A 25,626-nucleotide genomic window follows, 5' to 3' on the forward strand; every position below is an offset into this window, starting at 1 on the left:
ATACGTCTGTCACAAATAACAAACCTGACATTCTGTAAAAGCCCATTTATATTGCTGGTTTTGGGGAGAAGGAAAACTACTTTATCATTGACTTCCTGTTTAAAATGAGCGATGCCCATAGAGAACACTATGCATGGGTGAAGGACATAATCAAGCACATGTTACTGGCTGCAAGACTCTTTATTATGGGGCCTGCTTGTAAAAAAAAGAAGTGACCACAAAATCCTAGGATCCAATGTATCAGATAATATTGACCAGATCTTTACATACCGCTCTTTGATAAAAGGAACAAGACAGCAGAACTTACAGATAGAGCCCTGAATGTTTGGAAATACTGTGACACTGGCCTTGCAATAAATACAACTATGAAGATAAACTTATGCATCTCACCAGGGCTGAGTTTTATTCATTTATCTTCCCAGAGCCAAGCTCAGCAGTCAGTACCTTGCATATAGTACATGCTCAAGTAAATATTTTTGAATTCAATTTCATGTGTGAAATTGCTGGATATACCACAGAACTGGAATCTATCGTGCTTTGTTGTTTAAATTTAGAAGGGAGTGCTTCTGGAAAGAGTCAACCTTCAGTTTCCTTAAGTCATACATTCAGTCATACTGTGGTGTAAGACCCCTGTTACGGTTCAAGTGTACTTTCAGGTATTTAAGATCCTTCAGCTATTCATTCACTCTACTTCTACCTAGTCCTCAGTGAGGCAACGAGAAACAAAGTGTCCTCAGGGGGGTCCAGAATGGGCTTAGATAGGTCTGTCCCAGCTGCTCCTGAATCTGAGCTGCACAGAACGGTTTCCGAGGTGGGCTGGGAGGCAGCAGTTGAGTGGGAAGAGTCACGTGGGCTTTGGAATCAGACAGACCTGGGCTGCCTCCAGTTACGAGCGGTCCTTGGAGAGGCTCCTTGGCCTCTCTTCACTTGGTAGAGTGGTCAGTGCATAAAGTGATCCCATGTAGCTCACATAGTAGAGGCTACTTTTATTATATATGACTTCTTAGAGGCGGGAATTCATAGATCACACAGTGAGCACAGACATTTTAGGGTTCCCTACCTTTGGGATTGTTCAACTGACCACATCTCCCCCCAGCTTCATACTTCACTAGTGACTATGCTGCCATATTAATAATATGTAATATTGATAGTATAATAGTAGTAGCAGTAATATTAAATAATAGTAATACTAAATACTAAATAATAGTGACTATTACTGCCATTTTTTATCCCAGTGATGTATTAATAATAAATTAGATAAATTTAAAATAAATTTGCTTAAAATGACCATTACTACTATAATTGGTTAGGATAATACTTATTGGTAAGAAATGGAAATAATTAAGAATGAGAACATATTTGGTTGACAGGGCTCCTTTAAAATGATATATCTGAGGGGCACCTGGGTGGCTCAGTCGGTTAAGCGACTGCCTTCAGCTCAGGTCATGATCCTGGAGTCCTGGGATCGAGTAGTACTGCATCAGGCTCCCTGCTCAGCAGGGAGTCTGCCTCTCCCTCTGACCCTCCCTTCTCTCATGTGCTCTCTCTCACGTTCTCTCTAAGAAATAAATAAAATCTTAAAAAAAATAAAATGATATATCTGAAATATTTTATATAGAGCCAAAACTATTTCAGGATAAAAATGAAATCTGTCAGTTCAATCACTTATCTTTGCTTGATATAATAGTAAAATTAATACAGTTCTAAATGTTTCAAAACCGTTATTCTCTACCGAAGTTGCAGTAGGGTGGTTATATTTAAAAAGATGCCATCCTTGGGAAAAAGGGAGGGATGGATGGGAGTTTCCACAGTAAGAAGCCAGTGCTGCCGTGGTCTTGGTATTCTAACTTATCTCAAGTGTTCCCGCTTCTTCTTTTTGTAAAAATTGGAATCTTTGGCAACCTATGGTCAATTCTTCTTTTTTTTTTTTTAAGATTTTATTTATTTATTCGAGAGAGAGAGTATAAGCTGAGAGAGGTGGAGGGAGAAGGAGACTCCCTGCTGAACAGGGAGCCTGATGCGGGGCTTGATCCCGGGACTCCAGGATCATGACCTGAGCTGAAGGCAGTTGCTTAACCGACTGAGCCACCCCGGCGCCCCTGGTCAATTTTTATTCTTAAACTGATTATTTCTATATCCATATACTTTTCCCAGGGAGGGAAGGACTAAACTTCTCGGACTTACCAGTAGTCATCTCCAGCCATACATTTCTCATAAACAGGGCCATCCAGCTCCTTAGCATCTGGAAAGATAGTTTCATGGTGGATGATGATGGTTTTGACAATTTCATTCACATGAGCCTGGCAAGACACCTGATCCTGTATTTCTGGGACAGGCATCAATGTGGGACCAAAACAAATGGCCAGGTTATACGGGTCCATCATGTTCTCATCACTGTACTGTGAAAGGCTATGAAAGAAAGACAGGAGTTATAAAAGCACAAGAGAGAAAAAAGAAAATTGTTGTTCAATACGATACTTTATATTCTGAACACAGGGATCCAAAGCACTGACTGTATTTGGTTTTGATTATTAGAGTAAGGTAATGTTCCACCTACTTTAAGTTGCCTCAGCAAATTCCAAAGAAAGTGAAGCAACTTACAACCTTTCAACGAGGAAGGAACTGAAAGGGGAATATAAATCCTCCTTACTTAATTCGGCATTTTTCAAAGCCACAAGAGAGTTTAGGATAATTTCTGTTTCAATGGAGACCAGGATCAAGTGAATGAGTTTCATTTGTAAACAGTATGGCGAGGCTCTAAATGCTACTCAAGTAAATCTGCGAAGGGCAGTAGTGAGCTCCATAAAGTTTTATGGGTATCTTTAAAATGCCCTCCCACTAATCAAACACATCTCAGATTTCAGTTTTCCCCTATAAATCTTGAGGAAAGCCTAGAGGAAAACAAAGCACCTTGTCTTTGTAACCACTGAAAGAAAGCAAACAACTCTGGGCTTTTTATAATTTGCTTTTGGGCAAGACTACCAAAACTAGTCACCAGTCAGTCACAAAAGATGTTAAAAGTGCAAGAGAAGGGGAAAAGAATCCCCAATTCTCTCATTCCTTTTAAAGTTGGCTAACTACAAACTTTGGAGAAGTTTCTGGTTGTCTGGTACTAATTTCTAAATTCAATCCAATGGATATATGTGAGATATTTTCCAGAGGTGACTCAAAGTAAGCCAGCTCTTTTTTGCTCTGCCTGTAACACATGCAGAAGGTACTGTTTGAGGGAGAAGCTAGAGACGTTATCTTTCCATGAATAAAATGTCAATCTTGAAAGGAAATGTAAAATCCAGGTGAACAGATGACAAACGGAAGAAGGAAAAAAAAAAAAGACTCAGCCACATTTGTGAGATGGTGACAGACACAAAGAAACTGAAATACCACATGACCTGATACTTTATCCTTTTTTGGAAATAAGATAGCCTAGAAAGCAGAAAATACAAAAGCATAATTTCCTCAGCTAACATATGTCTCTCCCTTCTGCCATTTCTCAAGCATTCAGTCTTTTAAAAAGTTCACGGTAAAGGCAACGATCACGTTACAGATCATCTGGAAAATGGATGCATGGAGGAGAAGTGAGATGCAGAATAACAACGGTCTAATTTTCGAAAGACACGTGTAAGCTCGATGGGGAGAGTCACAGTTAATCTTTCTGGGTCTTTAATTCAGCACTGGCTTGAAGAGCAAAAGCTTGTTATAAAAATGTTATATCCGTGTTTCGATTTTACAATTAAGGGAGAACAGCTTCCTTCTCTTTTCATAATTCCTGTCCCAAGCACCCCACCCGACAGGCTGGGGCTTGTTTCTGCATGAAGGCAGGTGCAGTGAGCCAGGGGGCATCTTTGGGCAGAAATGCTGGAAGCAAGGCCAGCCGGCTGACTCATGGCACATTTGCTATTCTTTTGAGCTACAGGGTGAGTTTGATTCAGGTTTTGAGAACTTTCTTGATTCACAGACTGCTTTGCTAGTCTCTTGTGGTTTCCTGGTTCACTGTGGGATTCGCTCAGGTGTGCCAGGAAAATTCAGTGGGGACAGCACGTAGAGGGCCGGCAGGAATGCAAGGCCCTGCAGACTGGGGAAGGGGAGGCACATGCAATTAAAGTTGAAGATCGCAAGCCTCCGGATTTTTTTTTTTTTTTTAAGATTTTATTTATTTTTTTATTTGACAGAGAGAGACACAGCGAGAGAGGGAACACAAGCAGGGGGAGTGGGAGAGGGAGAAGCAGGCTTTCCGCCGAGCAGGGAGCCCGATGTGAGGCTCGATCCCAGGACCCTGGGTTCATGACCTGAGAAGAAGGCAGATGCTTAATGACTGAGCCTCCCAGACGCGCCCCCCCCTTTTTTTTAAAAATTTGAGGCTTTAATACTAATGAGAAAATAAGATATAAAAAAAAAGAACCCCAAAACCCAACCCAGGCCACTTCAATTGCTTTGATAACCATCTTTAGCTAGGCAGGTCAAATGCCAAACACAGAAATTCAGATTCCATTCCACTTTGCCCCATTTCCAGCCTCATTACCGCAAGAGCGGTGTACATTTGAGCTGAGTGCCTTGACTGGGATTTGCCATCAATTCTCCAGCTCAGGCCCCGAAGCCCACTGTCCCAAACGCTCTGGTTCATGAGGCTCTCTCAAGTTTTTGTCCTACACGGCTCTTCTGGAATTTGGAAATGATGGCAGCATGGTCAGTTGTCATCCCACCCTGCTTTTTGGTTAGAGCAGTTAAGAGTGCCTCCTGCTGGTTGAAATCCATGTCTGCAGATGCAAACAGACAAGGATCCCCCTCATCTTCGCCATGAAGGGCGGGAACTCCTCAGGTGACACCCCTGGATAGAGCTGGCCCCCCAGCAGCTCCTCTGTGGTGCTCAGGTGCCCGTGCCCGAACCTCTGAGCCCTCACGCTTGCCTGCCAAGGTCAGCAAGCCTTCAGATTTTTAAAACCACCTGGGTAACTACGCTTATTTAAAGATAGGATTTCTGGCCATCTACATCACCTAAACATAGTTCATATCCATCTCTTTAGATACTGCTTCTTCCTAGGGGTGATTTCTGTACAAATGGGCTTGGGCTGTCATTTGTGCATATTTTAGTCCCCTGCAGGCATTTCCCCATTGGATGATACTTGGTTTCTGGGGTCAGCCTGAGTGGGTGTGATTTCGGGAATAGTTAGCAGGCCTGTTGTAAGTCCCCACGGCTTGTGAGAACTCTAAACCTCCAAAGAAATAGAGAAAACATCCTAATTTTGGGAAGGATGAATCCATGGCAGAAGAAGAAGGCATTGCCCCGAGTTTACTGCTCCCAGATTCTTTTATTTCCAATTACTTAACTAGATCCTTGAAGAGCAAGGGGCTCTTAGACAGGGCTTGGGGAAGATGTTCTTATAGGGGGGCCCATTTTTATTACCTAGGAAGACAAATGAAAATCAAGGTGTTTAAATTAAAACAGTAAAGTTTCTTTGAAAATAATGCCATGATTTTTTAAGGTTTCTGTTATATTGTTGCAGAGACTTTTACAAATATCTTCTTCTTGACAAGAGCTTTGAGTTTGCAGAAGTTCTTTTTTGGATCTGCGTATAATTCGCATCTATAGTTCTCCTTCCTTGACTACAACATCAAAAATCACAGAAATTTTCTGCACTGAGTGGGTGGTTTACATCATTCTGATAAAAACGTTCATGACATTAGCTTCTGGAAGGAAGTTGGAAAAACACGTATTTTACTGACAAGTGTTCTTTTTGGTAATATTTGTATATTTTTGCATGTATGGTCACTGTTTCTGCATCTTTCAGCTACAAGGTCATTGTATTGACCTTGATCTGCTGAAGAAAAACATACCTTCAGTCTATATTCAATCAACTTCTCTTTGACTCTGCTGATAAATGGGACCCAGTGTACATTTTACAGAATCCAAGAAGAATTCAGAGCAGTGCGCATGGAAGTGGAAGATGGGCATTCTGGCCGAGTATTAGGGTACTTACTGATTGAGGAAGGCAAAGAGGTACCTCATCACTATAAGGACGGACCTAGGCAAGGTCAGGAGGAGTTTGCGGATGTGAAGCGCCCTCTCATAGAGATTATCTATTCCTATGGACAGAAGAGAACATGGTCAGGATCCTTTCGCTTGCCACCTTTAAAGCAGAACACTGGGTGTCGGTTAGGTGTCCGACTCTTAGTCTGAGCTCAGGTCTCGATCTCAGGGTCATGAGTTCAGGCCCCGCACTGGGCTCCCTGCTGGGCGTGGAGCCTACAAAACACCGAGTACCAAATTGCATATCTGGCCATAAGTAATCCCTTGCCCCTGGTGAGATGCCATTGTACCCAAAACAGTGAGTAAGTGATCAGCTTGGGTGTGACACCGTTTCTGAGAGTATCTCCTCCGACCTATCACTGTTTTCTCCGATTGCCATGGTCTTGCGCAACTTAGCGTCTTCTGGGTTTAAAAACCATTTTTCACTTGCTATTTTTGGATTTTGCATCTGATATGGCTTCAACTCCATTCAAAAGCTGCATGGTAACTAAAGTAGTTTTGGGGGACATCTCCCCTATGATTCATTAATTCATCCTATATTTATTTCTGTATTACTATGATTTAGGCAATGCACCAGGTTTTGAATCTCTCCTTCCTCAAAACTATCATAGTATTTTATTGATATGACTTTTTACTTTGTATTACCTAATTTCATCAATTTTTTAAACATATATTTTAGGAGAGCCTACTCGGTTTCAAGTACTGAGTTAGGCATTAGAAATACATTAGTGATTTGATTCCCGCTCTCACAGAACTTATACCCTCGTGTTTACAGTTATTTATTTCCTTATCCCTGTGGGAGAGTGAGCTCCCTGAAGACAGGGGTACCTGGGACTTCCTAGTATTATTTTATACCTCTTTGCTAGCAATACAAATGGTCCAAAGCTTCTTAACACAAAAATGCCTGTGAATAGCAGCTAAAAAAGTTAGTTCCAATAATCCATTATTTGCATAATGGTCTATATTTTACAATACATTTTCACATTGGCTATCCAATTTAACGCAGATAACAATACTGTGGAGTAGGCAGGGCATGGATTGTCATCCCCATTTAATGGATTAGGAAAAAGAGAACTGGGTAAGCTGCTTATCCTATGTTAGTTGGCTGGAGGGATGGAGCTGGGACTAAAACCTATTTTCTGTTTAAGTTGAGTTGTCTTTCTTGGATTTTTAAGTAACCTCAACATCCAGTGTGGGGCTCAAACCCACAACCCCAAGCTCAAAAGCTGCATGCTCCACCGATGAAGCCAGCCAGGCACCCCCTTTATAAAGTACAACTCTGAAGACATTCAACAGAGATATATTTGAGAAAAAGATTTTTTTTTAGGGGCGCCTGGGTGGCTCAGCTGGTTGAGCGACTGCCTTCGGCTCAGGTCATGATCCCAGGGTCCTGGGATCGAGCCCCGCATCGGGCTCCCTGCTCCGCCAGAAGCCTGCTTCTCCCTCTCCCACTCCTACAGCTTGTGTTCCCTCTCACGCTATCTCTCTCTCTCTCTGTCAATTAAATAAATAAATAAAAATCTTTAAAAAATTAAAAAAAAATAAAAATAAAAAAAATAAACTCATAAAAAAAAGATTTTTTTTTAAAAGATTTTATTTATTTATTTGACAGAGAGAGACACAGCGAGAGAGGGAACCGATCCCAGGACTGTGGGATCATGACCCGAGCTGAAGGCAGACGCCTAACGACTGAGTCACACAGGCACCCCAAGATTTCTTTATTATTATTTTTTTAATTAAGTAGGCTCCTTGCCCAACGTGGGGCTTGAACTCATGACCCCAAGATCAAGCATTGCATGCTCTATCAACTGAGGCAGCCGGGTGCCCCTGGGAAAAATATCTCAAAGAATATTTCAGAAACATTTTTGAAGCTTACTCTAATTTCATGTTACTACATTTGCTCTTAATTGCTCTTGAGATATTCATATATCCTACTTGAAAATCTCAGGCTTTTTTTTTTTTTTTTAAGGACTTCATTTCTGACACAGTAGCCAACTGATTCTCCTTCTATTTCTCAGGTTTTTTGACCTTCTCCCACACACAAATTTAGTTAGCCCTCCTGGATCTCTACTTGTTCTCTTCAATGGCAAACTCATCTGGTCTTGAGGTTAGGACCATCCCTTCTAGGAAGGTAGTATTTTCACTTCATTTTTCCATTTTGTGTGGGACGTAAGTTCTGTTGCTTCTACCCCTGGATATCTCACTGCTAATTTCCTAATTGAAGTCTTTATTATTTCTAACTTGGACCATGATAATACTTTCTTAATTCAGTTTCCCATTCCAATTCCTCTTAAACCAGTGGTTCTCAAACCATGACTTATGACCCATTCTTAAAAGTAAATATTGAGATTTATTAGCACTTATTCTCTGGTCCTCAAAAAATTGTGTGTATAAATGACTTTCCATTCATACCTCAAACCAAACAGTTACAAAGTTTAATATGTTTATGCAAATTATAAATTGTAATGATGAACTGTCCCATTAATGGTCTCTGGACTGGCAAGACCTTCTACTCTTTTCTAGTCACATATAGATCCATATATGGGTTATGATTAAAAACGGAACAACAAAACTTCTGCCACTGTTTACTGAGGATCTGGATTGTTTCAAAAGTTAAGTCTATCGATTCTCCAGGCTGATCCTCGGTATAAGGTTAAGGTCAACTATTAGGGAGAGGGTTTTAGCAACTTCAGGCTAGTTTTGGGGCCTTAGAGAAAAAAAGAAAAGGAAAGAATGTGAAAGGAACTCTTCATGTATTATTGATCTTTAATTTTTGTCAAATCCCAGAGGGGGCGAGTTATTTTCAGGCTGGAGGAGAACACAGGCATTACTCCCAAGAGGCTTAATTTTAAATCAAGATCCTCTTGTTTCTATCTCTGGTTTTTTTTTTTTTTTGAAGATTTTATTTATTTATTTGACAGAGAGAGACACAGCAGAGAGAGGGAACACAAGCAGGGGGAGTGGGAGGGGGAGAAGCAGATTCTCCATGGAGCAGGGAGCCCGATGCGGGGCTCGATCCCAGGACCCTGGGACCATGACCTGAGCCGAAGGCAGATGCTTAATGACTGAGCTACCCAGGCGCCCCTCTATCTCTCAGTTCTAAAGTGAGTTTCCTTACCCCTTAAAGGTAGTTTCAAACTTTTATTTAAAAAGAACTGGGGGGCGGGGCAGAGATGCCTGGGTGGCTCAGTCCATTAAGCGTCTGCCTTCGGCTCAGGTCATGATCCCAGGGTCCTGGGATGGAGTCCAGCATTGGGCTCCTTGCTCATCAGGGAGCCTGCTTCTCCCTCTCCCTGCTGCTCTTCCTGCTTGTGCTCTCTCTCTCTGACAAATAAATAAATTAAAAAAAAAAATCTTTAAAAAAAAAAAGAGCCGGGGAACAGGTATTTACTTATTTGTTTGTTTAGTGGTTAATTTTCTTTTAACTCATTGATTTTTTTTTTTAAGATTTTATTTATTTATTTGAGAGAGAGAGAATGAGAGATAGCACGAGAGGGAAGAGGGTCAGAGGGAGAAGCAGACTCCTTGCTGAGCAGGGAGCCTGATGTGGGACTCGATCTCGGGACTCCAGGATCATGACCTGAGCCGAAGGCAGTCGCTTAACCAACTGAGCCACCCAGGTGCCATAACTCATTGATTTTTTAAAAAGTTTTAAATTCCACTTAGTTAACATACAGTGTAGTATTGGTTTCAGGTGTACAATACAGCGATTTGACACTGCCACAGAGCAGGTACTGATATACCAATTTCACAGCAGCATTTGTGTGATAGCCAAGAGGTAGACATAACCCAAATGTTCACTGATGGATGAGTGGATAAACAAATGTGGTATATATACATAAGGAACCGTTATTCAGCCTTAAAAAAGAAATGAAATTCTCATACAACCCAGATGAATCTTGAAGACAACCTAAGTGAAATGAGCCAGACACAAGAAGACAAATACGGTATGATTCCACTTACACAAGGTATCTAGAGTAGTCAAGTTCACAGACAGAAAGTAGCACGGTGGTTGTCAGGGCCTCAGGGAAGTTCCTGCTTTCTGGGTATAGAGCTTCGGTTTGGGAGGATGAAAAAGTTCTGGAGATGGACGGTGGTGATGGTTACACAACAATGGGAATGTACTTAATGCTACTGAATCATATACTTAACAACGGATACGACGGTAAGTTTTATGTTCTGTATATTTTACCACAATTTGAAAAAAAAAATCGGGAGAGGGCACCATGAGATGCAAATCAAAGACTTCAGGAGAGAAAGGCAATAGGAATGCAAAAAAGTGACACCAAAAAGACCAGATGAAATTATGGGAGGCAGGCACACATTCTCTGCAACTACAGTAAACATAAATCATAGCAGAACAGAATTGCTCACATTCCTGAAGTCGTAGCAAATCTATCTGTCCCAGAGGCCTCAGAGCATGACGGCTGCGAGCAGGACTCAGATATTACCTGGCTGGTTGCTCAACAGGCCTGCAGCGTACATCCTACAGGAGCCTCCCTCTGCTACAAATGACTCATTTACTCTCCCGAGTCCAGTTAGCAGGTCAAAATTTATGGTTGCTTTGGACACTGATTAATGTGCATTCCCAGCTGGCTCTGAGTGTGGCAATTCCTAGTCTTTCACAGTTTCATGCTGCATGAAAAGATTGATCTTTTCTTCCCCTCAGAAAAGTTGTCAGTAAGGAAAATCAGGATTTCATTTGAATTTCTTTTAAGCTGGCCTTTGTTTCCACAATTCAGGATCTCATGTAATTAGGTAAAAGTGGCATTCATCTAGTCTCGGTCACATGCTCAAAGCTCCCTATGCTTATTTATGTTCTTTTCCTAGCACTGCAAAGTTCCCATGTCAGCATCCCAACCTCACAGCATGGGGCTTTGACAGCTCCGTGTAAATGTGTGTGAAATAAATCTTAAAAAAAAAAATGGGTTGAATCACTATGCTGTATACCTGGAACTAATATACACTGTGTGTCAATTATACTTCAATTAAAAGATTTTAAATAAAGTATATAGTTTGCTGCATTAAAGGAGATATACAAAATTTAGGAGCACATTCTGAATGATTCCTCTTGTACGTAATTCCAGAAACTTCACAATAAGTGTTAACTATTCTGTTCTGTAACTTATTAAAATTTAGTTGCCCTGAAAAAAAAATTAAAAAAAAAAATGTGTGTGAAAAATTCACCACAAAACAAGTTACTTCAGAAAATGGCAAAACCCTCAAATGGCCATTACTCTGAAAATATCAGTTCTTCTCAGGCACTATGTGCAAAAGTATTTGTCAGGAAACAAATAATAAATCACAAGATGCAAATTTATCCTCAAGTATGACAACAGGGAAGGAAATGAATGGCCACATTTAGACATGGTTTATGTAAGAGCAGGCACACAAATATTTCTGAGCTCCAGAGATCAATGGGCAGTATTCAAGGTGAATTTACCAGTCCCAGGCCATTTTTAGGTTCATTGTTAGGTTCTATCAATGTCAAGGTATTATTCAACTGTGTGCATGTGATAGTGTATGTGTGTGAATGAAAGGGACAGAGAAAAACAGATGTTCTAGTACATTTAGATGAATCTTAGCCTCGCCTTGACGGGAGAGTTACCAGCTGCTCTTCTAGGTAAGAAATGAAATGCTTGCAAGTCTTTCTAATATTCATTAATAGATCGAGTTCTGTGAATTAAACCATTATGTTCTTTCCTAGTTAAATAGCAACACTGTAGAAATAAATGCATAAATAATGTTTCTCCTCCTGCTGAATTATTGAGGTTAGTAAAGGAACAGTCTTAGCTTAGGAAGCTTTATTTATTCCGTTCAGATACTAAGTCTGTTCCATATTTTCAAGGGTAAAAGGAATTCCTAGTATAAGGCATCAAACAGAAATTTAGAATTCAGACGGAAACCATCACATATGCAATAAAGCTGAAAATTTTTAGCAACAAAAAGATACACTGGAGAACCGGGAAGAGCATCTGTGAGCTTTTTTTTTTTCATGAAACAATTGGAAATGGGCAAATATATTTATGTACTAAAAGGCTCATTATAATATTTTGTTTAACTGCAAAATCACTGGAAACAACCTAAATTTCTAAAACTAGGGTATTTGTTAAATGAAATAAAAGCCATTATATGGTCACTAAAGTCTGTATTTTGAAAAAATACTGATACAGGAAAATGTTAATAACATCACTAAATTAAAAAAATGGCTTATAGGGTTGCCTGGGTGGCTCAATGGGTGAAATGCCTGACTCCTGATCTCAGCTCAGGTCTTGATCTCAAGGTTGTGAATTCAAACCCCATGTTGGGCTCCATGCTGGGCATGGAACCTACTTAAAAAAAAAAAAAAAGCTTATAAAGAACAAACAGGACATGATACAATTTCTAATGAAATGTATTGAGATATAATTCATATATCATATAATTCACACATATAAAGTATATAGTTTTATGACTTTAAAGTATATTGACAGTTGATTAATCATTACCTCAATCAGTTTTAGAACATTTTTATCACCTCAAAAAGAAATCTCACATCCATCAGCAGTCACTTGGTATGACACCCCTTTTATTAAAAGTATGTGGTTGTGGTATATCCATTCAGTGGACAATTATTTGGCAATAAAATAAAGTGCTGATACATGCTACAACATGGGTGAACCTTGAAAACATGCGAAGTAAATGAAGCCGGTCACCAAAGACCACATTTTGTATAATTCCATTTACATATGAAATGGCCAGAATAGGTAAGTTTATAGAAAGTAGATTAGTGGTTGCCTAATGGGATGGGATGAGTAAATAGTGTATGTTTGCTAATTGGTTTTTTTTTTGAGTCATAAACATGTTCTAATATTGATTGTGGTGATGGCTGCATAATCCTATGAATATATTAAAAACCACTGAGTTGTATGCCTTAATGAATGAATTGTATGGTACAAGAATTATATCTCAATAAACTATTTTACTTTTAAGATTTATTTATTTCAGAGACAGAGAAAAGGTGCATGAGTGGGGGAGCAGAGGGAGAGAATCTTCAAGCAGACTCCCCACTGAGTGTAGAGCCCAGTCAGGGATCAGTCTCATGACCCATGAGATCATGACCTGAGCCAAAACCAAGAGTCGGATGCTTAACCAACTGAGCCATCCAGGCGCCCCACCACAAGCTGTTCTAAAAAGTACATAGGTATTGGGGCACCTGGGTGGCTCAGCCGTTAAGCGTCTGCCTTTGGCTCAGGTCATGGTCCCAGGGTCCTGGGATCAATCCCTGCATCGGGCTCCCTGCTCGGTGGGAAGCCCGCTTCTCCCTCTCCCACTCCCCCTGCTGTGTTCCTTTCTCTCTCTGTGTTTCTCTCTGTAAAATAAATAAATAAAATCTTTAAAAAAAAAAAAAGATTCTCTCTCTCCCTTTCCCTCTGCCCCTCCTCCCCACTCTGTCCCTCTTAAAAAAAAAGTACATAGGTATAAAAAACTTACAAGTACATAGGTATAATGTACAGAAAAAACCTGGGAACATACTAAAAAGGTTTATATTATCTTTGTATAAGGAATTGTAGATGGTTTTTCTGTATTATTTTCTAATTTTTATACAGTGATGACATATTAATTGCATAATAAACAATTATTTTAAAAAATGTACTGATTGGTTTATTGATGATTTTAAGAAATTACTGTTATTTTTTAAGGTATGATAATGGCATTACGGCTTTGTTGTACAAAAAAAGAATCTTCATCTCCCAGAGATTCATACATACAGAGGAAGTGATATAACGTCAGGGAGATGAGGGAAGGGATAGAGGTGGGATAATTTTGTCCAAGAAATGAAAACTGTTAAAGTTAGGTGACTGTTTATACTGGGATTTATTATAATTTTGTTATCTTTTTATAGATGTTTGAAATTATGTATAATAAGAGTCAAAAAGGTTGATGATGAACAGAATGGACAGTACAGTTCCACTTTGGTTTTAAAAAAAGTTGTGTGTGCACATGAATACAAAAAGAACAGAAGGAAATGCAACAAAATGTGTACACACCATTGGCTGCCTTTGAGTAGTGGCTTTAGGTGGGATAGCATTTTGTTCTAAGTGCTTTTGTGTATTTTTCAAGTATCCTACAAGACTACATGTTAATATCATGATAGGTAAAAGACCCTCCTAAAAACGTTTCCTGGTGCTCAAGCAGTCACCTAGATAGTAACACATAAGGTAACGTGAAGCCCAAATGTGCCATCTGGGCTCACAGCCGAGACAGCCAGGAAAGACCACAAATCTCTTGAATAGCTCATCTAGGGCCAGTCCTTTGGACTTCTGCCCTAGGAAATCTCAAAGCCATGGTATATGTACATTCTAGAAGCTGCCCAGAATGTGTGGGCCTAATCTGAAGCATTTACAAAACCATTCACAAAGTAGACGGTTTAAAAAAATCAAAAACAATCCTTGGGTGAGAAACTGAGCCACTGCCAAGTTTGTCATTTCAAATTTAGATTGCACTGGAGTCCACCAGGAATTTATCCTGATAATTCTTTTTTCTTTTTTTTAGAGAGAGAGAAAGAGAGACTGCACGTGTGTGCTAATACCAATTTCCTTTTAGTACATATATTTGCAAGTTTCCAAAGAATGTAATATTTTGGGACATAAAAATGGGAGAATAACAACTCATCATTTGTATGTCAGAGGGGGAGACGAACCATGAGAGATGATGGACTCTGAAAAACAAACTGAGGGTTCTAGAGGGGAGGGGGGTAGGGGGATGGGTTAGCTTGGTGATGGGTATTGAGGAGGGCACGTTCTGCATGGAGCACTGGGTGTTATGAACAAACAATGAATCATGGAACACTGCATCAAAAACTAATGATGTAATATATGGTGATTAACATAACAATAAAAAATAAAAAAAAAACAACTCATCATTTAAAAAAAAATCTTTCCCCAAATGCTCCAAAAATAAGTAAACAAAAAATAGTAGGTAACCAGAGACCTATGTAAACTTTTTTTTTTTTTAAGATTTATTTATTAATTTTAGAGAGGGGGGAGAAGCCGACTCCTCGCAGAGCCCATGGCAGGGCTTGATCCCATGACCTGAGATCATGCCCTGAGCTGAAATCAAGAGTTGGACACGCTTAACCTTAACCGACTAAGCCACCCAGGGGCCCCAGAGACCTATGTAAACTCTTAAAAAAGATGAAAAGGGAAGATTTTTCTATACAAAGTAAATATCACATGAAATTATCTTAATAGGGAAACTCAATCCAATTATGGCAATGCTAAGAGATGACACGGATAAAAACAATCAACCTGCATGAGATCTCTCTCTCTCTCTCTCTCCTCTAGAGTTTCTAAATCTTTGTGCTTCTATTACATACTTACTTAGATGGCATATTTGTAAATATTTTTGCTCTCTTACTATTTTTTAAACCTTTTGAATGTAAAGATCAAGTCTCTGAATCCCTAGAAAGTTTTGCATATGGTAGGCAATCAATGGTTCAAATTTTCAAAAATTGTAATATTGATGAGAAGACATAAGGATGAATGACAATACCATTCTCAAAGAATTTAATGAAAATCCAGAAAAAATATGGTACATCAGGGTCACACTGGCATGAGAAAAATGCCTGCCTAGAGATAAATCAATAATAGCTAGAAATCCCCTCCTTTTTAAGAGATTAGATGTTGGAAGAAAAGGGGTCGTAATATACAGCATCATTCATTATGTGTTCTTGAAAAACATCCTATTCTGCAAAATGCACTAAAAATAACAGGACTTATTGGGGAAAAGTAGGGTTGGGACAGATAGCTCAACACCTATGCAACTTTGTAACTACACCACTAACAAAAACATTGACAATACTACTTAAATTACTAGCACGGTTAAATCTCTACTGACAAGCGTCCTTAGCAGCCTTAAACCCCGGACTCTTGCTTCTTTGAGATGTAGGTCTTGGAGGGCATTCATTGCCGATAGAGACTATTTTCATAAAAATTAACCCAAGGGTTATTAATCCATTGTTTTTCATTAATCCACTGTTTTAATACAGAGGGGATGTCTTTGCAACTTCTTCATTTGCACTGGTAGCATCTCACGTAAGGCACTGTTTGCATGAAAAGAAAGATATTTCCATAGATTTTCCATTTTTTCCCCTATGGTCTTCATATTTTGCTAAGCCTGACCCTTCCATTGGGAAACAGATTGACTTTGTTATGAAACATTCCATGTGCTGGGAAAAATCATGCTGGAAGCACCGTAACTTCTGGGTTATACTAGCATCATTTCTAAATGCATGTCAGGTAATTAGGTCAAAGAACAGACTGTAAATGGCTAACCCAGGTGCTGGCATATATGGCCTCAGATTATACCGGGAGTAGTTGTAACAGTTGTAACGATGATAGCTAGCAACATTTATTGAGGTTTACTATGTGCCAGGGATGATGCTAAATACTTTATATGAATTATCTCAAATTCTTCCCACAGGCTTTATGAAACAGATAAAGCAACAGATATTCAGACTAGGTGAAGCTAGAATTTAAATCTTGATCTTTCTGACTCTATGGTTCAGATTTTAATAACCACAATGGAATAATAGTGTTCATTCAGTGAAAATATGAAGTGATTCTACACTACTAACTGACAAGGTAGTCCAATGTGCTTTCTCCTACTGGTACATGTGAACATAAATGTTGATAAGATGTATGTACCTAAAAAAACCACTAAGCATTATAGAGCGTGTATTATTTTTCCAGATTTAAGCTTTCTGGCTAGGATGTAAGGAAAATCTCTGGACAAGTCCAAAGGAGAATTCCAGAAGCATGATACCTCCTTTTCAGTTCTTTCCAGCTGGGTCACAGGCCTGCTGTGATGACTCAGGCTATGTGAGGGCCTTGGAATGGACACACCGGCACACTTCTGAATCCCACACAAGACATTAGGCTGTATGGGGTGGGGGTGGAGGGAATTATGACTGGGGAACTCATATCCAATGACAGCCAGGATTTTTGACATGAATGCCAGCAAAAGAATTCTGGTGAAATTTTGGTGACCTTTAACAACTATGAATTCTGTACTTACTAATGTCCCAGGAATTAACTATGGTAAGGATCAGGGCTACAAAACTGAATACCTGTTAAGACCTCATAGGCCTGTGGAGTTACCTGTAGGCATTTCATTGAACATACTCTTTGCCAGGCACTCTTAGCACTTAACAGGTATTAACTCATTTAATTCTCACAGCCCTGTGATATATATGGTCTGCTATTCTCCCTTTTTTTTTTTATAGCTGATGAAATTCACATGCAGAGAGGTTAGGAAACTTGCCTAAGCCCACACAGCTAGTGAGCAATTAGGACTTAGGCTTTTTGAGTCCAAAGCCTGCATTCTTAACCTCTTCCCTGAATTCTCTCTTCAGCAGAAGGAAAAGAAAGGGTTGAAAACTGCAATGTGGGGTGTTAAGAAAAATTATAGACCTCCGTACAGAGTGGAATGTTAGTAGAGGAGAAAGTGACTAATTCCACTACGGGTGGTGGGGGGGATGGCATGCTGGGAGGAGTGCTATGTCAGCAAAACCTTTACAGCAGATGTCAAAGAGCTATCAGGGACAGCAGACCAAACAGCGTGGGCAAGGGGGGGGGGGGGGGGGGGGGGGGTTGTTGGCCTGGCATGCTTGCTGTTTGCTACTGTTGATACATATAAAGTAAACGGGAAGGGTGGCAGGAGAGAAGAGTGCACAGAAGCAGGAAGAGGTCCGATAGAAGAATTCGATTCTATGAATTGGTCATACCGAGGAGTCTGTGTTCAGGTGGAAAATATTGCAGTAGGTTTTAAAAGGGGGGCAGTGGGAGTGAAATAACCAAATCTGCCCCGTCGGATCTAGCTGCGGTGTGAAGGATGGACTGACGTGGAGGATGGGGGTGGCGGGAAGAGATGGCAGCACCTCGAAGTAGGCGCTGACTCCACCTAGGAGACTGTTAACAACAGCCCCAGTGAGAAGCTGATGCGCTGGTGATGGCAATGGGCAAGGAGGCACGAGCTGGGAGATTTTCTGAGGTCGGTAGGACTTGAGGGTTGGGGGGGGGAATTGGTTGGGGAAGCGGGTGAGGTTTCTTCATCAGGGGCAAGCTTGATCCTTTTGCCTGTTCTCCCTGCTGTGTGATCTGAGTCAGCTCTAGACTCTTGCCTGGCAACTGGGGCTTCTTAAAAAGGCACTGCATTTTCAGGTGTATGAAACTCGATGTGGTTAATACCTAATTCCTGGTATTATGACTTTCACCTTCTTTCCTGTAGTGTCAAAAGCATCCCTGAATAAAACAGCAATGGTTTATCTGCTGATGGTTATCGGTTTCGTGATATGTCCTACATAGTCCCACAGCAACTCTGCCTATTCGCTGGGGATGCCCACTGACAGATAATTACCACCTGGTGTCCCTGCACTGTACTAATGATCACTGATCTCATTTTACCGTAGCTCTGAAGTCACAGTCAAAGATGGGAAAATTACTCTACTCCTAAGATTGGTGGAGAAAACCAAGAACCAAAAGCCAAAAGGAAGTTACGTTCCATGCTTACAACTCTCTCTTCCCCCTTAGCTGGTTGGCACCTGCCTTTCTGCTTTATTCCAGCCACTAAGTGGGAAGCTCTTGGGTTCTCTGGAGCTTGTGATGTTCAGGAGCAAAACCCACTCAGCAGAGGGCGAGGCCACAGCTGGGAGGATGACTCATGTTGGACCCAGAAAGAAAACAAATGGTCTCAAAAATTTGGTGGTAATGGGGTAATAGTTATGGGGAGGATATGTGGAGAGGGGTCACTGCCTTTTCCAGGAAATTGGTTAGTGAAACAATTCTGGTGGGAAAAGACTAAAAAAAAAAAAAAAAAAATCCACTTACTGATACAAGAAATCAGATCATTAAATCTTTCCTTAGGAAAGAGGGGGTTTTCCAGCCCACGGAAATAGAGCTTCAGAACGCCAGCAACTGAGTTAATATCATGGTTACTCTGGTCATCAGCCAAAGGGTTTTCACCTACAAAAAAAAAAAAATTATTAGTTATATGCACAGTGCTTTTTTTTTCCTCTGAACAAAAATATGTTTCTATACTCACATGTTTCTTTATATACATGTATCTTTTAATTACATTTTATGAAAGATTATAAAGTACTAAAATTAAAATAATTGGTTTAGATATCCCAACCCATGATTAACCTAAAAATAGTTGGCCAAAATAAAACTTTTTAAAAATCTTATGCTACCAAATAATCCCTTACAAGTTATCCAAATCTTAAAATAAAATATTGTGGGGACTTAGTTAAAATCTAATCTTAGCTTGACATGAATTCAAATACTACATTCTGTGTTTTTTATCCTACTGGGAAGAAGATACGATATAGACACAATATCAGAACTATTCTAGGATGCACCTACTTGTGAATACCTACAATTAAATAAATGCTTCCTTAAGTGGTACAGTGGTGTTCATGGTGCATCTGAAAGCTGCATTCAGCAGTGGGAGATTTGGAAATCAGACAGAGGAATTTGAAAATGTGCCCTTAATAGTACCAAGGGGTTTGTATAAAAAATAAAAACTTAAAAAATATATCACAAATATGAAATTACATTATTCTTTACGGTAAGCAGTTTTAAAATGTACATAATTGACATGACTGTCCAAACCCCCCCTGAGAATTAAATTGAGATAAAATCCTTAAGAAACTCAACATAATATGCAGCCTTAAATCAAACTCCATTTTTTATTCACAGGTCTGTTCTAAAGTTCACAAAGATCGTACATTTTAACTTTTTTTTTGGCCTCTCCAGCAGCTTACTTTCAGGGACCTGGGATTCCTTTTTCTCCGCTTTCTCTGGCAAATCACTGAACACAAATTCATATATATATATACATATATACATATATATATATATATTGCCCACCGAGAAAAAGCCTCACCCAAAGAGATCACAAACCAGTAACAAATACTAGGGGAATTTCTAATGAAAAATAATAAAGCATTTTGCCTTTGGTGACTGGCACAGGAAACTGATGCTTTATACATTTCAACTTATGCTGAATATGGTTCCTGTAAGAGACTTGGACCACTTCGCTGCTGAGGGGAGGCTGCTCTGCTCTACACATCCTATCAGTCAGAGAACTTAGAACAGGAAAAGCCATCTGGCTCCAAGTTTACCTCTTCCCCCAAGCTTTCAAACTCTCAAGGGCTCCCTGCCAAGGGAAAGGGGACAGAGAATGAGAGAAGGTTGCCCTATCTCCATGCCATGATGCCCCTCACTCTGTATGTTTGGCTTGACTTCCAAGCAGATGTATCCAACAGTAGACATGATAGAAATCATTATAACTGAGGCACATTAATAACTAAGAGCCATTCCTACAGAGTTAAGCATTTTCACTGATTATACCTAATCCTTACCCTGATCCTGGAATTCTGCAAATGATGAAACCGAGGCCAAAATAGATGAGTAACTTGACAAATCAAATGATGAGTAACTGGAAGAGTGATTTGATTCTGGGTCTGCCTAACACTAAAGTGTATGGTTTTGCTAATTATAATGTGCGAAGTAACAGTTCAGTAGGATTTATTTGACAGCCAATGATGAACCAGAGTAAGGTACCAACTAAGGTCACAGGAAAGGAGTCTGGGGATGGTTAAAAGAGGAAGGAAAGCATTCCCGACATGCAGTTGGGATGAATCACCCCCAACACCTACCACGTAGGCTCAGGGCTATCCTGCCACTCTTCCAGAACCTTCTCATGGGTTCTCATGCCACCTTTGACACACATGGCTGAGAATGATCAATGTCAGTCCTAAACCAGAATACAAAGCTCATATGCCTTTCTATACTTGAATGCAAAGAGAAAGATTTTGAAGATCTACAGAATGAGTATACCACTTCACTCTAGAGCAGCTGATAGCTTTTTAACGTGGTTTGCTTATGGGTACAGACATGCAATTACCTCTCTCAAATGAATTTTTGATATCATTGACTTCCACCTGGGAACCAGACACTCTGAAAATCCCCTGATGCTGAAGACCTAAAGAGAACAGAAGATGAAGAGGATGAAAAACCCCATCACAACCACTAGGTCCCCCTTTCTCCAATAATCAAATGTTAATTGAAAAGACACATTTACTGAAATACTCCCAGTGATTATTTTTTTTAAGTAGGAATTTCAGGGGCACCTGGCTGGTTCAGTCGGTGGAGCATGTGACTCTTGATCTCAGGGTTGTGAGTTCAAGCCCCACGTTGAGTGTAGAGATTTCTTAAATGAATAAATAAATAAATAAATCTTAAAAACAAAAAACAAAAAACAAAATAAGAATTCCATAGTTTATGGTTTACCATAGAGATTGATGAACCGAATACAGCTTTCCACAATGAGAGGGATAATCTGTCCTGAGTCCTGGGTAAAGAGATGGAAACCAGTTAACCACAAAAGAGAGGCATAAATCACACATAATAAAGTTCACAGTTTAACCCTAATTAAAGAGTGCTTTTTACTCTTTTAGATGATCATTTCCAAATACTCCCCCCTCTAAAATATTCTACTAAGGCCAAAAATAAGATTATATTTAACCAAAGGTATATTTCAGTTCTGGAGCAAACCACATTAAATACATTTAACGCAATCCTGTTTCAATTTCCTCTGTTGTGCCTAGAGATGTCAAAGCTAATTCATCTGTTTTACTTATATTTAGACTCATGTATCAAAATGAATACATGAATCACTCATTTTTTTAAGGGTTATTTATACAAGTAATTAATCTAATGGGCCTAAAGAGAACTCTGTGTATTCGAACAATAGCACCTTAGAACTGACTGGCCATACCAGTCACTACACACAGCCTTCTAGACATCCCAGGACCCTGTGACATCCTGAGAGTACACCATCTGGATGACAACAGTTATAAAAAAGCTTACATGCTTCCAGATACATGATAGGAGGATTGCCTTCTACATGATTATAATGTGTTATATATTTATTTGGTTTGCATCAGAACTTACTCATCCTTATAGATTTTTCATTGTTATTTTTACATGTTTTAAGGATTATGAAAAAATGGCACAAATGCACATCCCATTAGATCTTGTTTTCTGAGGAAGGGACAGTTTTTTGGCCTCTTTCCCCACATCTTATAATAGAGTCAGTGCACTCTACTGAACAGATGTGAATTCTGGAAATGTTTTAAAACATGTATAGGATGACAGATGAGATGAAGGAGCTGCTAAGGTCACAGTTAAATATGTATCAATGCCATGCACTCCATGTAGTTAAAGAAGGTTACTGCCTATGGAGTTATTTTTCATGTACTTTTTAAAGACTCTGCTGTTTCAGGAATTAGATCTTTATAGGAAACTTGGAGGTTCAAAATGATTAGCAGACATCAGGTACTAATTCATAAGGAATTTTATTCTGAAACACAAGAAGAATTTCGTTGTCTTAATATATGAGAACAATTCAGAATCTACTAACCTTTCCAATTAAGTAACAGGGGAAGGATTGGGAATAATGCAGCTGAGCCATTTAAACTCTTTACTATTCCTAGAATGGCTAACACACTTCTTGAGGAATAGTTTTATTTTAGGTTTTAGACCATCTAATCAGTGTGTAAACCAGTTAATGCTTCAGTCACTTCTCGAGACTGTATTAAGTTTCTCTAATTAGTTAATTTGTTTTAGGGATATATACTTTATTAATTTCTTAGAGAAGGTCCTTTAAGAATAAAAACTCTTTAGTGTGGACTAGTTGGCTCAAGAATAGCGATGTAATTACATCAACACTTACTGAACATGTGAGGGGATTTTTCTTTAGGGGAAGTAACCCTTATATGACGGATTCACTTAAAACTGTAATCTAAAAGAGCAACAAATATTTAAATGTAAAGTGATAAAAGGAGAATATTAGTTTGCACCTCTGCCGAACTTAGTATTAAAACAAAAAGAAAGAATAAAATGTTATTAAAAGAAAAATGTTCGCACTAAGAAAGTTCTAAATAAAAATGTCTTAAGTTTTCACATTATTCCAAAATTTGCTCAGATAATCGCTAATCTTTTGCTTACCATCAGTATTTTATTCAGATACAATGAATTTTGTGGTCAAAAAGTAATAAGTGTGTGTGTTTTAATTTAATTTCATGGATGCCAGATGCTTTGGTAGAAAATAGTTTACAAGAAGTGAAATAATGGGCTGTGCTCCACGCACCATTCAAACAAACAAACGAAAAAGGGGGGGGGTCCTTTTGTGCCTCAGTTTCCCCATGGGAAAAAGGAAAAATGGTTTGCTCTTGCTTTCTCACAGTGATATTGTGGACCTCAAGGGATGGAGCACTTTCCAGAAGGGCAGAGATCTCTGTATCCACTGTTTTGCTTCTATGACCAAAGATTCTTTAATATGCCATCTGGGACATGGAAGAGCTCACCTAAGTGAATTTCCCATGACAACTGGTTTACGCCTTCTTTAATACCTAAATTTGGTTTCCATTAATTGTTCTTAATGAAAAATCTTTTACAAATATAATATGAGCTGTCCTATCACCTTAGGCAGTCATTCTTGTACTGTGTTATCAAATATAATGTAATCATACCTTTGTTTCTTTGAGCTTTTCTCTATTCTTTCTCTGCCAGACCATCAGCTGCATATCTCAGTCCTTTCATCTTATCTTTATCTTCCCTTCCCTCCAGCTAATTTGCCCCTGCTTATAAGCCTTGGGCTGGGAAGCTAGCTAATCAAATTTGACAATAATTTTATATTAAATTAGAGCCAACAAGGCTCTTTGGAGGCTTATGGCAGTGGGTTTGTGACTGCGATTTAGGTTGTCCAATGGCTTTTCACTTAATGCCAAGGTAGGGCTTGTTTTTAAGGCTGCCAGACGTTCTCAATCTCTCTCTGTATGTATGCATGTATGCATGTATGTGTGTATGTATGTGTCTGTCCGTGTGTACATGCCACACGCACGTACACACATTTTTTAACTATTAGAGCACATATTCAATAGAAGATCTGTCTTTAAAGAAACTAAGACATCTATAACATAGTATTAAGGGAGGTTACTAATGATGTGATTTCCTACATAAATTTAGTCTTCAGAAACACTGGAGTCTATGACATAAAATGTTAGCCATGAAAGAAAAAGCTCTTCTCTTTTTTGTATAATTTATCTGAGGGTCCATAATCCAGTATTAATGTGCATTTGGTATTTAACATTGACTCACCTTAACAAAAGCCCTTGACTCAAATTTGGTACAATTGTCAAATATGTAATGTAAAAACTAAGTGTTTATCCACTTTTACTAGAAGAGACAAGTCCTCTTAAGTCAGTGTTTGATTTCTATAACTCCTTTCTATAGTAAATAGGTAGGAAGCCATAAATAGTAAAGCCTATTTTTAAACCTAATTTCCAACTGCAAACATTTTTCTTTCAAAGACCTTAAAAATGTAATTAAAGCCAAGCATGATTATGATTTGAAAATGATACCAAGAGCAAAAGAGGCTGTGCCCTCGCCTCCCTGTAGCACTATACCTGATGTCTCGCGTGTGAGTTCCTTCGTCCTCGGCTAGAAGCATTATCAGAAATACAGGATGAAAAAGAAGACAGAGTAAACACAGCAGAGATACAAGATACAGACTGCAGGGTCTTACAATTTATCCAATATAATGAATTCCTCAAGTCACGGGAAATCGAAACTCTTGCTGTGCTTCAGAGCTACCCTAACAATATACTTTAAAAATATACTTTGTGCCATCTAATTTGCACGAGTAAAAACAAAATATTTTATCAGGTAGCTCTTTTCCTTTTTGCACAAATTATGGCTTTTTTTTTTTTTAAAGAAAGAAAGAGGGCTTTCTCTTTTGCCAGCATAATACCCACATTTATTTCCTCTTCTGAAGGCACTCAAACCAAATATTCTTTCCTCTCTGACTTCAGGAAATATTATATTGATTTTCTGGGAAAGCAAAGAGCCCCAGGACAGACTTGGACATAATGACCTGCCTCCTTTTATGAGAGGCCGAGACCATTATAGTAAGAAGCGTGGAGATCAGCCACCCAGATGGCTGGTGCCAGTACCTTGACGAATGTTTCCAAATCCCCATTAAACAACTTAGCATTATACTGTGAGCGGGGTCTGGACTTCCTGTGTTTCTGGGGCTTAGGGGGAACATTTGGAGGCCTAAGGGAAGGGAATATAATTACTGAGCATGGCAGAAATCAAACAATAAATGAAATACCCATAGGTCACATCAAAATCACAAAACAGGATTTCTCGCGTGCCCTCTCCACCCCCACCCATGGGGGGAAAAGAGTCCTTCCCTTTTCCCATTTATTTACTTTTACTTATGTGATCAAAAGCGACAGAAACTCTTCATTCAGACTACCCTTCTCTTGTACACTGTATATGACATTTGTTTGCTAGTTTGTTTAAAAATGGAACTGTGAGCTATCTGGCCAAGTGTTACAAACCCGACTGGCTTATGAGTCACACGGAAGACACAGTGAGTCATAAAAATCAGGGCTCTTGATAAATCCCAATATGAGAAATTAAATATAATATTTTTAGTTACAACATAATTCGTCAATACAAGTAACGTCACATCTGTTCAGTATCCCT

At 39.2% G+C, this 25,626-nt stretch overlaps 1 protein-coding gene across 8 annotated transcripts in view; it reads right to left on the reverse strand.

Moving 5' to 3' along the window:
• Window positions 1-25,626, reverse strand: part of SRGAP1 (SLIT-ROBO Rho GTPase activating protein 1) — a 268,505-nt gene that overhangs the window by 20,478 nt on the left and 222,401 nt on the right. For 4 of the 8 annotated variants that reach the window (XM_025883133.2, XM_073900722.1, XM_073900723.1 and 1 more), the window contains exons 12-17: window positions 25,086-25,188; window positions 21,361-21,421; window positions 20,975-21,052; window positions 18,895-19,029; window positions 5,976-6,081; window positions 2,185-2,409 (exon numbers count right to left, since the gene is read on the reverse strand). In XM_025883133.2, the coding sequence (XP_025738918.1) occupies window positions 2,185-2,409; window positions 5,976-6,081; window positions 18,895-19,029; window positions 20,975-21,052; window positions 21,361-21,421; window positions 25,086-25,188 (708 nt within the window). Of the gene's footprint in view, window positions 1-2,184; window positions 2,410-5,975; window positions 6,082-18,894; window positions 19,030-20,974; window positions 21,053-21,360; window positions 21,422-24,539; window positions 24,574-25,085; window positions 25,189-25,626 lie in introns of those variants that run through there. The other 4 variants (XM_025883134.2, XM_073900725.1, XR_012380756.1 and 1 more) reach the window with 4 other exon arrangements.

This window comes from Callorhinus ursinus, unplaced genomic scaffold, assembly GCF_003265705.2.
Source record: "Callorhinus ursinus isolate GAN/ISIS: 27379988/994484 unplaced genomic scaffold, GSC_fseal_2.0 scaffold14, whole genome shotgun sequence".
NCBI lineage: Eukaryota > Metazoa > Chordata > Mammalia > Carnivora > Otariidae > Callorhinus > Callorhinus ursinus.